Below are 15,000 nucleotides of genomic sequence, written 5' to 3'. Positions count from 1 at the left end.
GTCTGTTATCCATATCCTAGCATATACAAGGTTAATGCATATGTTGATCATTTAAGAGTCTGGGTATTTAATTGACTGCCTCTGAGTTCATGAACCACTTCTGTGTATAGTTCAAATAGCCCAGGTATAGGAAAATATTTACTAAGTTTCTGAATGTTCACTTTTTACTCTGTAGAAGGAATCTCGACCTCAATCCCATCCAGTTAGTTGTACCTGCATTTCAAAGACTGGTATTAGCTCCTTTTCTTATTGACATCATAAAATGGACATAAAGTGGGAGTGGCCAAGAGGTGGATTTCAACTTTATTTAAATAGCATGCCTTTTAATGCTTCATTGAGCCTAATATTTGGGCATTTTTAAGGTCTGGTATTATCCAACACCTTCTGATTTTACTTGCATTATATGTAATATACTTTATGGGGCTTTCATCCATCGGTCTTTTATTGTGTCATTCACATTATTCTTATGCCCACTTCAGCATGAATAATGAGGCAATGAGTAACCCCACTTCTGAGATTTGACTGACATTGTGGGCAACAGAGTTCCGCCCTTTCACAAAGAGCACATCCACACACAGTAGTTCCCTAAGTGCCAGTGCCTTCTATGACAATGAGTGCTTTTAAGACCAACAAGACTATCTCTGCTTTTTAGCCAAAACATTTTTATAGATTGATGAGGGCCAGATAGCTTTGCCAACAATAACGTTTTGCAAAAACCACAACAAAACAAAACAAAACCATTGAGAAACCCAAAAGTCTAGTGGCCAATGCCTGATCTATTAGCTGTGCCAACGTTTATTTTCTATCATATCTCTAAAAGAGACAATAGAGGTGAAGGTTACAATTTAAGCTCCAATAGTACACTGTTTCTCGAACTGGAGATGTTTCAAAGTGACCATAGAAAATATTTGAGCGTATTTTTAGACAACAAATTGAGAAGTTCTTGTTTCTACACTGCAACTATCCACGCACAAAGCATACTATAGTAGATGACACTAGATTTCGATGCAACTGTTGTGTACTTTAAGGTAGTGAGAGATTACTATTTATAGTTGAAAGGAGGACTGTAAATAGGTGTGTCCTCACAGTCCTGCGACCGATATAGCTAAAGCACCCTAGTCTTTCCGAGAGGATCACTTTTAATGCGATCCTATTTGGACACATTACATTCACTTTAATGTCCAGGATAGTCCCGCATCCTTTGGATAAGGGACCTTCCATCCCATTGAGTCTTTTAGGGAATACATTCAAAATAATCATCCAAATGGATCGGGTCATGAGTGATCCTTTCGGAAGGTCCTTTGCCTTTGCAACAATGCCACTTCACTTGCATTCACCATTGCTGTCTTCCTTAGCTTCTCATTTAACATTGCTCAAAGCTGAACACCCTTTAGCCCAAACTATTGATACTTCAGAAAGTAAAGTATTTCCTTCCAGAACAAGACTTCAGGGGCCGTATTACATAAAGTGCCCTGGGTGCACAGCGGGCGTTTACGCCCGCTTTGTGTGCCCCAGGACAATTTGGTATTACAGAAGGGGCCGCAGACGCTTGTGCGTTCCCTTCTGTAATACCGATAGCTCTGGCGGACATAAAGGGCCTGCCCAATTTGCAGGGGGCGTTCCCTCGTTTCCATCTAAAATTGTGGCGCACTCTCCGTGCAGCTCCTGATGGCAGCCCTCTGGAGGCGGAAGACATCCCCTTCAAAAGTGAAGTGCTGGTTGCAGCAACTACTGTTAAAACACGTAGCGGCTGTAAAGCAGCAGCTCCATTTTTCACAAGAACGCGCTGCCCTCAGGGCAGCACAACTTTGCTGCAGCCCTGGAGGCAGCGCATTTATGGTCATAGCGCACATTTTCACTGTTTGCACCCCGCACACCTTTAAAAAGGTGTGCCGGGCTTAAACAGTGAAAATGCGTATTTTCCATAAAACGGCCCCAGAACTACAATGCCTACTACTATGAATGCAGAAAAACTACCTCAGCCCTCAAAAAAGTGTTCCCCACGTAGCAGCCTGTCTAATTTTTTGTGTCTGGAGGTATGACATGATCCTACCCACTTTGAAAACTCCTCTGGCTATACGAAATCACTGCACATATTAAATCACTGCACATATTAACCTATCAGTATCCCTTATGGCAGGTATTATCAATCCTGAAGGCAGGGGGCTGGGGTTTATGTGAGCGGGTGCCCCTGCATGAGCAGAGCCCCTCTGCAGCCTTCGGAACCTATTTTTCGGGGTTGTTTGTGATGCAGCCAACCACCTCCCAGACAGGCTTTAGTGTATTTGGGCTGGGTGGGTGCACTCTGAGAGTGCCAGAAAGCCTGCACTGGGAGCACAGTTGGTGTCCCTGTGCATAGTCCAGCTCAAACCGGTTGCAGGAGCCATTTGCTCCTGCTCTGGCACGAAACTTGACAAAGGATATGGGTGTAGCCACCCCTCTGTCCTGACCATGCCATAGGTGGGTCCCCAGAGTTTGTCCAATCCCTTCCTAGGGTATAAAGTAGAAACCCTGACTACAGGACTTTAGATTTTACCTGGACTAAACTCTGCAAGCAGAAACCAAGTACTCCGACAATCTACACTTCTCTGGACGACAGAAGAATCTCCCTTGGAGTAAAGGAGTTACTCCACCTTAACACATCTGTCCCGTTTGCATCTCCCGAGCTCCTAAGGACTCTGTAGATTTCTGTAACACAGGAGGTGGGTTCTCGAGCATCCCTGAGGTTTATCTGAATCTCACCAGTTCTGAGACCAGTATCCCTCATGGGGACTGTGCAACCCGATCCCCTGTGCACCGTGTACTTTTGCAGCAGCATATGCTTTTTAGCGATCCCTTAAGCTGTGCTTTGGGCTATGTGTAGTCCTGACCCCAAGCAGTTTTTCCACCGAAGATTTCCGGCCTACACTCCACGAGTGTTCTGTGGACTGGTATTTCGTGATTCAGCTCGAGATCCCTTCGCGATCCCTGGTCCGTTGGCCTGTGGGTCCCTGTGAAGGTAACTTTGATTTCCCGCTGACTTCCCTGGTTGCTCCAGACGTGCCCTGACTCTATTGCTTGGAGAGGCCCCAGGACCTTGCTGGTCCTCACCGTAACTTGTTTCCTCTGCCCGCGTGGGTTGCAGTTGCCAAGGCTTGTTGGTGTTCATTCCGACACTGACCCCCCAGCACTCGACATCTTCGTGGGACAGCTCACCTCCGGACTTTGGTCGACGTCTCCTGGTCCCCGTTGCTGCAGAGTCAAGCATCCTATCTTCTCACCTGAAGCACTGACATTGGTGAGCATTCGTCTACTGAGCCTCTGGCCACCCTGAAGTGACCCAGACTCTGAAAACTACGAGGGTTTCCGACACCACTTGACCCATATGTACCCAGCTCCTCTGGGATAGGTAACACAGGTACCTCGGTACTCACAAGGGTGCTGGCCTTAGAACCTTCTATGTTCCAAAGGGTTTGCATGAAGTCCTCTCCGAAGTGTCCTTAAACTGTACATTTCCAACCGTGACTTTCCCATAGAGTTGTACGGAGCTCGTGCCTGTGTTCTCACACTCAACCCGTTCTCCGTGGGTTCCCTGTATCACTACTTTGGGTGGTTCCTTGGGGCCCCAGCGATTCTACGTGCTCTAGGCACTGTGTCTAGTGAAGTAGTCGTTGTTCTACCATTTTTTTAGTATATGGTTCGGTCTCCCCCTGAAGCCCGCTGTGTATTGTTCTATTTACTATCGTTCTATTGATTCAGTATTGTGTACCTTGTGCTTTATTCTCATAAAGAGGTTAGTAGAGAGTGTTTAGTAATAAATACATATATTTTATATAACACTTGTGTGGTTCTCCTTTCATTTGGTCATTCAGGAGGTTCTGATCTGGTAAAACAAGCGGCTTTACATTCCTTTGAGACTTGGCCTGAAGACTGCTCTCCACAGCTACCACTAGGATAGCTTTCATAAAGGTTGTCTTTAACCTAATCATCAATAAGGGTTGTTTGGACTGGTACAAGGTGCCCACTTTAATTAGTGGAGAGCATATACCAGGCCAACTTCTCACACTGACTGCAACCCTTCTTCTGCTGCTCCCCAAGACTATGGAACCAGGATTTCAGTCTATCTCCGACAAACACCCCTTGCCACCCTTTCTGCAAGCAAACGAAGAAAAACTTCTGAAAGCATCTTGACGCATCCTAATATCTCTGACTGTTCACCCCTCCCAACTTCCAATCCCTTTAGGATCCTCTTCGTCCATGCAGCCCGTCTTATTTTAGACACCTATCCTGCAACACCCACCTGCTTTTTGTAATGTACTGTTATTCTGTAGCTATTTTCAGCTCTATAGATCCTTAATCTGTTTAAATTATAATCTGAATTGAAACAGGTAGGTTAGAGAAGCCATTTTCCTTACCAGCTTTGAAAACTATTGGGTCGGTTACAGGAACAATAAAAATAGCTAACAAAGTGTTTAATTTGGTGCAGGAAATCGACCAATTCGTCTGTTTTATCTGAGTTCTAAAAAAAGAGAGGCGTGCCAATTTTATTTAATTCTCATTGGGAAGCGGAGAGTAAGCAGCAATTAGATTAGTATTCTTGAGTTTATGGCTATGTCATATTTGGCAGTGATCCTGTAAAGTCACAGAACCATGGAGAACGGAGGGCTATTAAGACAAGTTGAACAAAGGTTTCAATTTGCTTAATGCTGTATCCCGAGTTAAGTTGTGGAATAAATTCGCTTGTTGCCTCACTGTTCGGGATTTCTGATAGACGGGTGCATTATTTGCTGAGAAATAACATCTTTGCTCTGGATAGTGTTCAAGCCAATACCCTCCTTTATTCAATGCGATATTTTTTCGGATAAGAAATAATTCATTTTTGTCTTTCTTATAATAAACCTTGGCAGGGTTTAACATAGCCTTGTTGCGAGTGTATTTTGCATTCTACATTTCTATAAATCACTTTACATAAAATGCTTCTTATACACCAACCAGGAGAACGGTCAACTTGATTGCCTTTCTCATACTAAAGGTTCTAAAAGTAAGTTTTCTTCTTTGGTGTTCTTCGTCTAATAAAAATGTATTACCTTTGATAGAAATAAGACCGTACAATGCCAATTTGTGATAACTGTGGGGCAGCCATATACCCAGTTTGAGTACTAGTTTATAAGTTGTATAATGAATCTAAAGTTGGTGATGGGATTGTACAGTTAGCCTTAAAGGGTTTGTGGGGTGTCATTATTTTCATTAATGGAGTAAAAGTTAATTATTTAGACTATACGAGAGACAGCAGTCAGAATATTTTAGGCATATCTCTATTACTATTATGTGCATTCTAGTAATTAATTGCAAAATATAATGGTGTACGCCTTCCTTAAACATAATTTCCACATTGTAAACATGCAACGTTTATTTCCATGCCATTTTAAAATTGGTATTTGAATATGTTATGCTGTGAGTTGTATTTGTTTCTGATGCAGCTAACCTTTTTCATTTGCAATAGATCTGGTCACATGTTTGGAAAAATCCAATCATTTTGCTGAGTCAGAGTTCAGGTAAATATACGTTGTTGTTTTTTTCATGCTTTTAAGTACTGTTTTGTCTCACTAAATCTTTTCTTAATCGTCAGGGCTGATTTACCAAGGTGGCTTGCGTTTGCTTTTTGTCAAGACATGCTTAGAAAACCCAGAAGGTGCAGTTGTGTGCTTAGAACTATTTTCTGTCTAGCTTGGGTTTAGAGAACTCACTGTGTATTCAGCGATGGAATTGGTGGTGATACGGAGGGTAAAGTAGGATAGTGGTATAGAATGGGTATTATCAGCTTTGTCAGTTTTTGTTATTCACACATCTGAAGAATGCCATAATAAGCACTTGTTAAATCCTCACTAGATCAACTGTTACCTGTATTTTGCTCGCGACAGAATACTAGGGCCTGCATGGTTGTTCACATCTACCAAAACGCGAATAACTCGATAAAGAGTGACTCGTACCTGCAGCAAAACGCGTCCAACCTCGAACTGGTCATAACCACAATACTTGATCTCAGTTTAGCATGAACAACTAAAAGTTGGTGTTTTGTCCTGTTTGAAAACTATATTGTGTTGAGGGTAACTGGACTATATATGTTAACAAGGTTTGAGCCAACAGAGGCTAAGTCATCAGCTTTGAAACGTGGAACAAATATTTTGTATGGTAGTTTCAAAGAGGCAATCTGCCTTGATCTCACACCTCTTCCATTTATTCATTCAGGCTGCGAAAAAGAAAATGTAAAGTCCTCAGGAAAAAGTATCTCTTGATTATTGTTTCATCTTTGTTACGCTGATTACTGGAGTTAAAGTTCATGAAGGAATGTCCCTTTTAGAAACAACCCAACAACTAGATTACCATCAAAACTGATTTTCAGAATGTTCATCCTTTAACAATTTGGCCCCTTGGCATGAGTGCCATGGCATTTTGTTTCTTCTGTTGCTATAAAGCATTTATCTAATGTAAAGGTTGGATCCACCAATACCAAACACCAAGATACTCTCCAAGGCAACTTTGCGAGACTTCCCTCTCCTGTCTCTTCAAATAATCCTTCCCTTGATAAGTGATGGATTTTCAGCGTGTGGAGCATCAGGACACTGATAATAGGCCAATACCGTAGGAGTGCTGGTACACTGGTATCGCCTCCGCAATTGTGTGTTTCATTTCTAATACCGCCCAAGTGTGGCCTCTGTCGATAGGTGGTTCAGTGGCTCTGAACTTGGCTCAGAATAAATGCGCGTTTTGACATCATGGTTGCTGGCATGGTACGCTCAGAGTGATGGCAGTTTAAGTTTACTACTAACATCTGCTACCTTGTGTACTGTGAATGGTTTCAACTACATTTTTTCTGCTGGGTGCCTAGTTGGCAGTGTCATTTAAGTAACATGTTTTATGCCCACTCCGAAACCTAGAGTGAGGGGCTACTGTTACTTACTGAAATTAACTAAATATTGGAAGACCACCAGGGACAAGGGTTATTGCCCCTATTTCTGTAGAAGGAGTGATATGTATATAGAATGTAGCAACTAGCCATACCTACTAAATTCTATTGTTCTAGATGGCTAAGAGAGTTAGATGTGATGACGATGTTTGCCCGAAGATTCACATTATAGGGATTGCAACACTCGCAAGTAAACTTGATATACAAATTTCGAAAGAGGCTGGAGTTAATACTCCATAGTTACGCATATGCTATGCCATGATCTAACATGTTCTGCAATAGCCCAAAGTGACAATTTTAATGCATAGGACTTTATCAATGGCTCTGTGGTGAATATAGTGCACAGAAATCAGACAACGACATTGAATTGGGTTACTGCAGATGACACTGGTATTGGGAAATGTGAAAAAGCCATCACCTTTAGAGGTGGGTGTGCCAGAGAAAGCTCAAGCAAGGCGCGAGCCAGATGCTCGCCTCTGCTCGAGGTCTTCTTAGGACTTGGAGCCCCTAACGAGCCGAGTGAGGTTTCATGGGATGCCGTGTTGCTAATTGACCACTGTTGGACCCGGCCCTTTTGGCAGGTTCACCCCGAGACTTTTTGCTTTTTCCTAGCCTGTTTCTGTGACCTGGTGTTGGTGATTTTAGGCCTCTGCGCAGTTTTTCACTGTGGTACAGTGTAAAGTGTGTGAGCTCTCTGTGTACGTGTGGTGAGTGACCTGCCCTCCCATAGGAATGAATGGGGAATATGTATGCCCATGGTAGTTCCTGATGTGTGGGGAGTTCCGTTGTCGAGTTTGGTATGTGCGAACTCGTGAGATTGAATGCTGTGTAATGATATATGCGGCATGAGTGTGTCTAGTGTAGAAGTGCCACTTTTAGAAGTTGGCATATTTGTGTAATTTGTGTCTGGCGTGTGATTGGCTGAGGCTGGCTGGTGAGCCTGGCTCCAAGAGTCTGGGAGGGTCTGCCCTGCCCAGCCCCTGGATATCTTATGGACTTTCCTGGATGCTGGAGGACTCTTCTTTGCAGGGAGCTGTTTTGCTCCACTTTTACTCCTCCAGGACTAATGGGACCTTTTTGCTTGCTAGTAGTGGCTGCCCAGGACCTTGTCCTTGAATCCTGAGCTGCCTTTGACCCTTCTTGATGTAGGGGTCATCTCTGGGGGCTTGTGGGGCTGTCCGTGCCCCCAGCGCGATGGAAGCGCTTTACTCAGTCCCATAGCGCTTGAGAGCGCTTTTTGCTCTAGTGCGAGCGTGTCACTGTCACGCATTTTGCGTGAGGATTGGCAGGTGTCTACCCTGCGACTTTGCCCGTGTTTATTTAATTATTTAGCGGGTGCCACCCCGCGGCTATATTTTATTTTGAAACCGAGGGTGCCCACCCCTCGGTAATGTCCCCGTGGGATCACCGCCGCTGCCCGGGGCCGCAGAGAGCAAAACCGGAAGTCCGGCCCGCGCTCGCCTGACTGTGGGCGGGGCCGGGAGGGACGCGGATCCACTTCCCCCTGCCTGGGGGAAGCCGTGGCGTAGTTGCCGGTCTCCCGTAGGGAGAGGGAGACCGGAGATGCTGGCGGCCCCCGCCGCGACGAGAGGGGAAGCGTGGACTGCTGCTGGGGCTCCCGTGTGCTGAGGGAGCCCCGGGAAGAGAAAGAAGCGCCGGCGAAGGATAGCCGCCGCCCAGCAGAGAAGCTGCCGCCCAGCAGAGAAGCCGCCGCCCGGAGAAACCCCGCACAAGAGACAGCCCGGTGAGTCGGAAGGGCTGGGGGGGGGGCTCCGTGCGGCTGCTGTTAGGTGCCGGAGAGCGGCGCGAGGGTGGATGTAGGGCGGCCCCAGATGGCAGTGGGCCGCCCCAACGTTTCAACGGAGCCTGAGGCTCCAATGCCCACATTTGTGTGTAAAGCCCTGAGAGGGCTCCGGGGGCATTTCTGTGTTTCTGAGTCCCCGCCGAGGGACTCCAACGATTGGGCATTGTTTGTTTTGAGCCCTGAAGGGCTCCAACGGCGGGCCATTTTGTGTTTAGAGCCACGGAGGCTCTAGGGGGCACATTAATGATTTGGAGCCCAGAGGGGCTCACGGCGCCACAGTGGTTTTACGAGCCCGAGAAGCTCAAGGCGCCCTAAGTGTTCCCGGGTCCCCCGTGAGGGACCCCACCGCCCAGTGAGACTACATTGTTGTTCAGAGCCCTGAGAGGCTCCCTGCCCACATGATTGTTTTAAGAGCCAGAGAGGTTCCCTGAGGGCCTATTTGTTTCAGAGCCTGTGTGGCTCCAACGTTCTGCGCAATGTGACACGAGTGTTTTCAGAGCCTGCGTGGCTCCAACAGTTGGCGCAGTTCTGTTCTAGGGTCAGTGAGGAACCTGTCGCAGTTTTGACTCACAGCTGCCCAGCAATTAGTTGGCAGCTGCACCGTTTAGGTCTTGTGATGTCCTCAGGTGCCCAGCAAGTAGTGGGCACCTGCAACGTTTAGGTTTTGCGCCAGTGGAGCACCCCTGACTGCATTGGCAGCGCGCCCTGACATTCTGGACACAGGGCTCTTTAGTCCCTTTATTAGATGGGGGCTGGTATGTGATTTTATTTAGGCGCAATGTGATTATCTATGTGATGGTAATTGCCTAATGGGAGTTTTGCGCAATGTGATGTGGTGCTAGGAAATGTAATGCATTTAATATGATTATGCACCTTGATCTTACACCTCTGAATGTTTTTAGGCATCATGTGTTTTTGCGCTATTGAGTTATGTTCTGGCACCTCTGAATGTTTTTATGTATCATGTGTCTTCCTTCCTTACACCTCTGAATGTTTTAGGCATCATGTGTTTTCTCCGGTACCTCTGAATGTGTTTTGATACATCATGTGCCATGTTATTACACCGCTGAATGTATGTTTTATGCATCATGTGTTTTTCCCTTCCCTACACCTCTGAATGTTGGTTTTGCATCATGTGTAATGTGTTCTTACCTATACCCCTAAATGTATTTTATTCTTAGGTGGTTGTTCTTTCTAGTACAGTTGGTCCTAGTGAGGTCTTGGTTCCCTGCGTGATCTAGGCCTATGGTTATTAGTATTGCGTATGTGGTACTTACCTGTTCCCAGTAGTTACTGGATGTGATCTATAACTGTTATTTTGTGCTACACTTATTCTAAGTTGTAGAAGTGCTATTTCTACTAAGTGCTGATTCTGACAGGCGCCCACGTGGCCCTGTCCTGTGTAAGTAATCCCCTGTGAATATTGCCCGTGCCAGTTGGCACAATGTACATGTGTGATTCTCCAGTATTAGGGGTGTCTTTCATAGATTCACATGCCTGAATCATTCCTCGTCGTCGGAGTGGGAGTCCCACGGTACATAAAAAAGCAGTAAAATATACCATTTGTACATAGCAAATAACAGTAAACCCAACCAGGAAGTAAAGTAGCCCCAGCTACAGCAAATAAAACTTCCACATTAGTGACTATCCAAGTCATTATGTATGACCAAACTGCAGCCAATCAGGCCACAGCTCCCACCAGAATGCTCTCCCCAGAGACCCAGGCTCTCAGATTTTTTACCGCACGTCGTGTGATAGGGAGTCTCTCTGAGCTCTGCTCAGTTTTTTCTCTACTTGTGAAAGATTTACTTTTACCATGTCTAAATCAAAGTCCCTGTTCAGGGCCTGTGACTCTTGCGGAAAAGCAAGGCTGTTTAAGGAGGATCCGCATACTCGCTGCATCTACTGCTTGTACCCTGATCATCAGGCTAAGGCAGTGGTTCCCAAACTTTTTTGACCCGTGGCTCCCTTGACCTAATTGGCAGTTGGCCGTGGCTCCCCACCATTTTTTTTTACCGGTGGGCGGGGGGCTTGGGGGGGTGGGGGGGATCACCGTGGCGCAGCACACAGTTTGGTAACCACTGGTCTATATCATCCCATATATACAAAGGCAACTGCTCTAATGATGGACTGAAGGCAACGTCCCGGCAATCAACTGGCATGCCACTATGTTTATCATGTTTTGAGGTAAGAGCAAATAGATGTTCTAATTGAAGCTTTTTTAATGGGCAGGTCCTGTCTGATACCGGTTACCTGCAATTTTTTTGCTTTAGTAGGGAGATTTCTGGCACTTCTCAGCACCTTTGCAACAAGGGAATTTCATGATTTCCATGCACTGGTACATATAAGAAAAGTCAGGAAATCATTTCTGCACAGGGAAAGAGAAAGCAGCTTTCAAATGTGCACACGGAAGAATGTAATATCGAAACATTTTCAACAAAGTTGGTTTATTAGGGAAATGTGCATCCTAGAGGTGGAGAACAGCATGTCTGAGATGCAGATTATTTTATGGCAGTAATTTTAAACCGGCCTCATTTTTTTCCCAGCTCGGCATTTCTCTACCTCCCTAATTAAAGGTTGAACATGACACTATTTTCTTGGATCGGCTGAGGCTTTTGTAGTAGCAACATCTTTTGCTTTTATTATAAAAATTGTAGTACCCGCAAAAAAATGCTTGCAAAGTGTTTACATCTTGTCTGCTATTGCCATCTCAAAAACAGTTTGTCACTTGATTCTCTTCAGAGAATGGCGATGGTGGGGCAGGGGAGTCGCACCTTCAGGAGGAAAAATACAACACCTATTCATTAGCAGGCCATCGAGAGCACTTCTCCTGTCAGCAGGAGATTCCTTTATTTTGTGAACTCCTTAAGCCCCCTGTGCGGTGATAATTACACTGTGGCTGCCACCCAGGCGCGCAGATTGGGAGGAACATAGCTAACCCAAACAGGTCATCTGCTTTGCTTTGTCAGGCCGTTTTGCATTTCTTTCATCTTGAACTATAGCCTAATCAAGACGCTCGGGTGCACCATACGCCACACTTCACAGGGAAGGGATGGAACATTTCTCAGGCGGCAGTTTTCACTACCCACATCCTGCGCCGCGGCGCCCCTGGCTTCTCATCACGGCGCACCGGGGCGCCGCGGCGCACACTTTGGGAACCACTGGGCTAAGGAGTGCAAGATCTGTCGCACTTTTCCTCCTAAGACCCTCAGGGACAGAGAGGGTCGCCTGCTGCTGTGGCTTCAGCGAATTAAAGATAAGGATGAACCACTATCTGAGGTAGGAAGTTTTGCCTCAGGGTCTTCTATGGGATCTAGAAAGAGGATGGCTGAGAGTAAGGTGACTACTCCTAAGGCTAAAGTGGCAAAGCAGGCCCAGCTCGCTGCAGATGCTGGTGAGCCTTCTACTTCAAAAAGTAAGAAATCCTCTGAGAAATCTGTGAAGCCTACAGACTCTAAAAAGACTGCGTCTTTAGTGTCACCTCAGAGACCTGTGACTAAGGCACCAACTGCTCTGCCGTTTTCCTGTCAGGCAGCCTCTGCGATGACTTCTACTATGACTTTTTCCTCACCAAAACCGTCTATGGTGATGTCCTCAGCCTCCTCTCCAACTTATGTTCATGTCCAAATTCGTCCCATCTCGTCGACGAAGATTGTCACACCTCTCGTCGACGAACCGACGTCGACGAAGCTAAAACCAGCGTCGACAAAACCCTTGGCATCGTCGACAGCCTTACCGTCGACGAAGAAGACCTTGACGACGTCGACATCGTCGTCGACGAAGCTGCCGTCGACGATCCCATCGACGGCGAAGAAGACCCCACCGACGAAGTCATCGTCGACGGCCTCGTCGACGAAGAAGATAGTCTTGTCGACGGCCCCGTCGACGAAGAAGGTAACCCCGTCGACGGTTCCCTCGTCGACGACGAAATCCGCCACGTCGACGAAAATTAAACAGCCACTGCCGTCGACGGAGCAATTATCGTCGACGACGAAGAAAAAACCACAGGACACGGATTTAACCTTAGCACAAGAGAATCCTACAACACCAAAGCTGTCATCTTGCACAGATCTTCAGGTTTGGTCAGCAAAGAGCACTGCCATACCGCTACCATCTCCAGCCACAACTGCGGCTCTATTGCAAAAGCGTTCAGCACAGTCTACATCTATGTCGCCACTAAAAATGCCTGACAGGGTCTTGGATTCTGAGGAAGATGGATCTGGTGATGAGCTATTTCAAGCAGCTGAGAGCCCATCTGACTTGCTTATACAAATAAAGGATCAAGAGGATGAGGAACAACAGATACAAGCGCCTAGGTTAGAGAATACACCAACCCCTGGGATGCAAATGCCAATGAAACTTTTCCAAAATTTGCAGTATATGTTGAGCGATTATTATCGCCGTTTCCCGCCTTCGGAGTCAGGCGACTCTCGAATCGCTTCTCCACAACCTCGAGTAACCCAGACTCCAGTGACTACGATGACAGAAGGAGCGGAACATGCCCGACCTTCAACACCGGTCTCCTACCACCAACAGGAGGATGGGAATACTGATGAGGAGACTCATGAAGAAGGTGAATTAGATAAATTGGACTCGTCGGAGTAGTCAGTCAGTCAGTCAAAATACACTTTATTCGATTTTTGTTAAAATCATAAAAGGCAAAAGACATACATATATTTAAAAAAAGACATTTTAAAAATACCCACAATTCATTTTGTTTTTACGTAGTGTCCATAAAAGAGTCACTTAATTAGTCACCATAATACATACAATAAAGTAACAATTAATGTATTGATTTTTAGTTTAAAACAGTACAGTTCTAGGGATTCTTTTGTTTCTGCCTCTGTGTGCGGCTGTTAAAAAACTCGCTACACAAAAAGTGACGTGTGCATCCGGTAATCTTTGGAGAAAAAGCAAGGCAGGTCTCACTTGTATAAAGCCCAGTGTTTTCAGGAGGGGAATTAGATATTTTCTCCTCTCAGTATTGTAAAATGCACAGAAAAACAGGAAATGGAGAGTGTCCTGGTTAGAGAACTGGTCACACTCACAGGGTGGTGCATGTTCCGGTTTACCCCACGTAGGAAAGGTACCTAGTGAATAGTGGATTAAATTCATTCTAAATCTGGTTAACAAAAATCTGTGCAAGGGTTTAGAGACATATTGCAGGTAAGGTTCCATCGAGGGGGAAGAGGACAAAACCAGGTGTGCTTTTACTAACGGTTTGCTAACTTCAGACTCCTCTCTCTCTAAGCGTGTCCTCCCCTGGAATTCCTTCTTGATCCATGCAATGTCCGCTTTCCTGATTATTGACGGTGTTGTATATAAGTCAGGTCTCCCGAGGGCAGTGAATGATGACTTTATATATCTCAGCCAGGCTATTTTCATTGCCCCCTCCCTTGCAGTCACGTCTTTGAGAATTGTGTGATTTAAAGACAACTCAGTGTTAATCCAGGTATTGGCCCAAAAAAGTAAAGGGGCCATTTTCAATCCATCTATAATATAGGGTAGGCCAACTTCCTCATGTATGGAGTAGGTAGGTGTGGAGTTTGGGACCGACAAAATTCGTCTAATAAGTTTATTCTCTACTATCTGCATGCTATCCAGATTAGTGTAACCCCACAGTGCTGCACCATATGAGGCTATCGAAATGCATTTACTTTTGTAAACTTTTAACACAGCATCCATTGGTTTAGCCCCTAGTCTTTTAGTAAAATCCATCAGGGCTGCTGTGGACCGGGCTAAAGAAATATGTTTGGCCTTAATTTGCGGGGCCCAGGAGCCCTTCTCATCAAACAGGACCCCTAAGTAAGGAAAAACCGGGACCCTGGAGAGAACCTCGCCATTGCAGAAAAAGGTTTTTGTGTGTGATTTATTTTTTTGTGGACCCACAATCATTGTGTGCGATTTAGTCACATTGATTTTTAGATCCAATTTGGCCATAAAGGAACCAAAGAGTTCCAAAAGGGTCTGTAGCCCAATGCCCGTGCGGGCGATGAGAACAGCATCGTCCGCATATAAAAGAGCCGGAATCTGCTTCCCACCTACCCGCGGGACATCAGCGTTGCCTGCTAACAAGGACTTCCCTAGATCATTAATGTAAATGGTGAATAAAAGTGGGGCTAGGATACAGCCTTGGCGAACACCCTTATTTGACCTAAAGCTGTCAGAGCATCGCCCTTCCCTAGTTACCCGGACCTTCGCAGTAAGGCCTTGGTGCAAGCTTGCTATGAGGGCCACCAGGGGATCCTCA

General features: G+C 45.7%; 1 protein-coding gene across 1 annotated transcript in view; it reads left to right on the top strand.

Annotated features, from left to right (window-relative positions):
- DCBLD1 (discoidin, CUB and LCCL domain containing 1) overlaps positions 1 to 15,000 on the top strand; it is a 258,277-nt gene that overhangs the window by 148,319 nt on the left and 94,958 nt on the right. The window contains exon 4 of the mRNA XM_086926742.1: positions 5,483 to 5,534. Coding sequence (XP_086782868.1) covers positions 5,483 to 5,534 — 52 coding nt within the window. The remainder of the gene's footprint in view (positions 1 to 5,482; positions 5,535 to 15,000) is intronic.

Source organism: Lissotriton vulgaris, chromosome 6 (assembly GCF_964263255.1).
Source record: "Lissotriton vulgaris chromosome 6, aLisVul1.2, whole genome shotgun sequence".
Classification (NCBI taxonomy): Eukaryota; Metazoa; Chordata; class Amphibia; order Caudata; family Salamandridae; genus Lissotriton; species Lissotriton vulgaris.
Note: the sequence above shows the minus strand (reverse complement) of the source record. Positions and strands in the feature narration are given on the sequence as shown.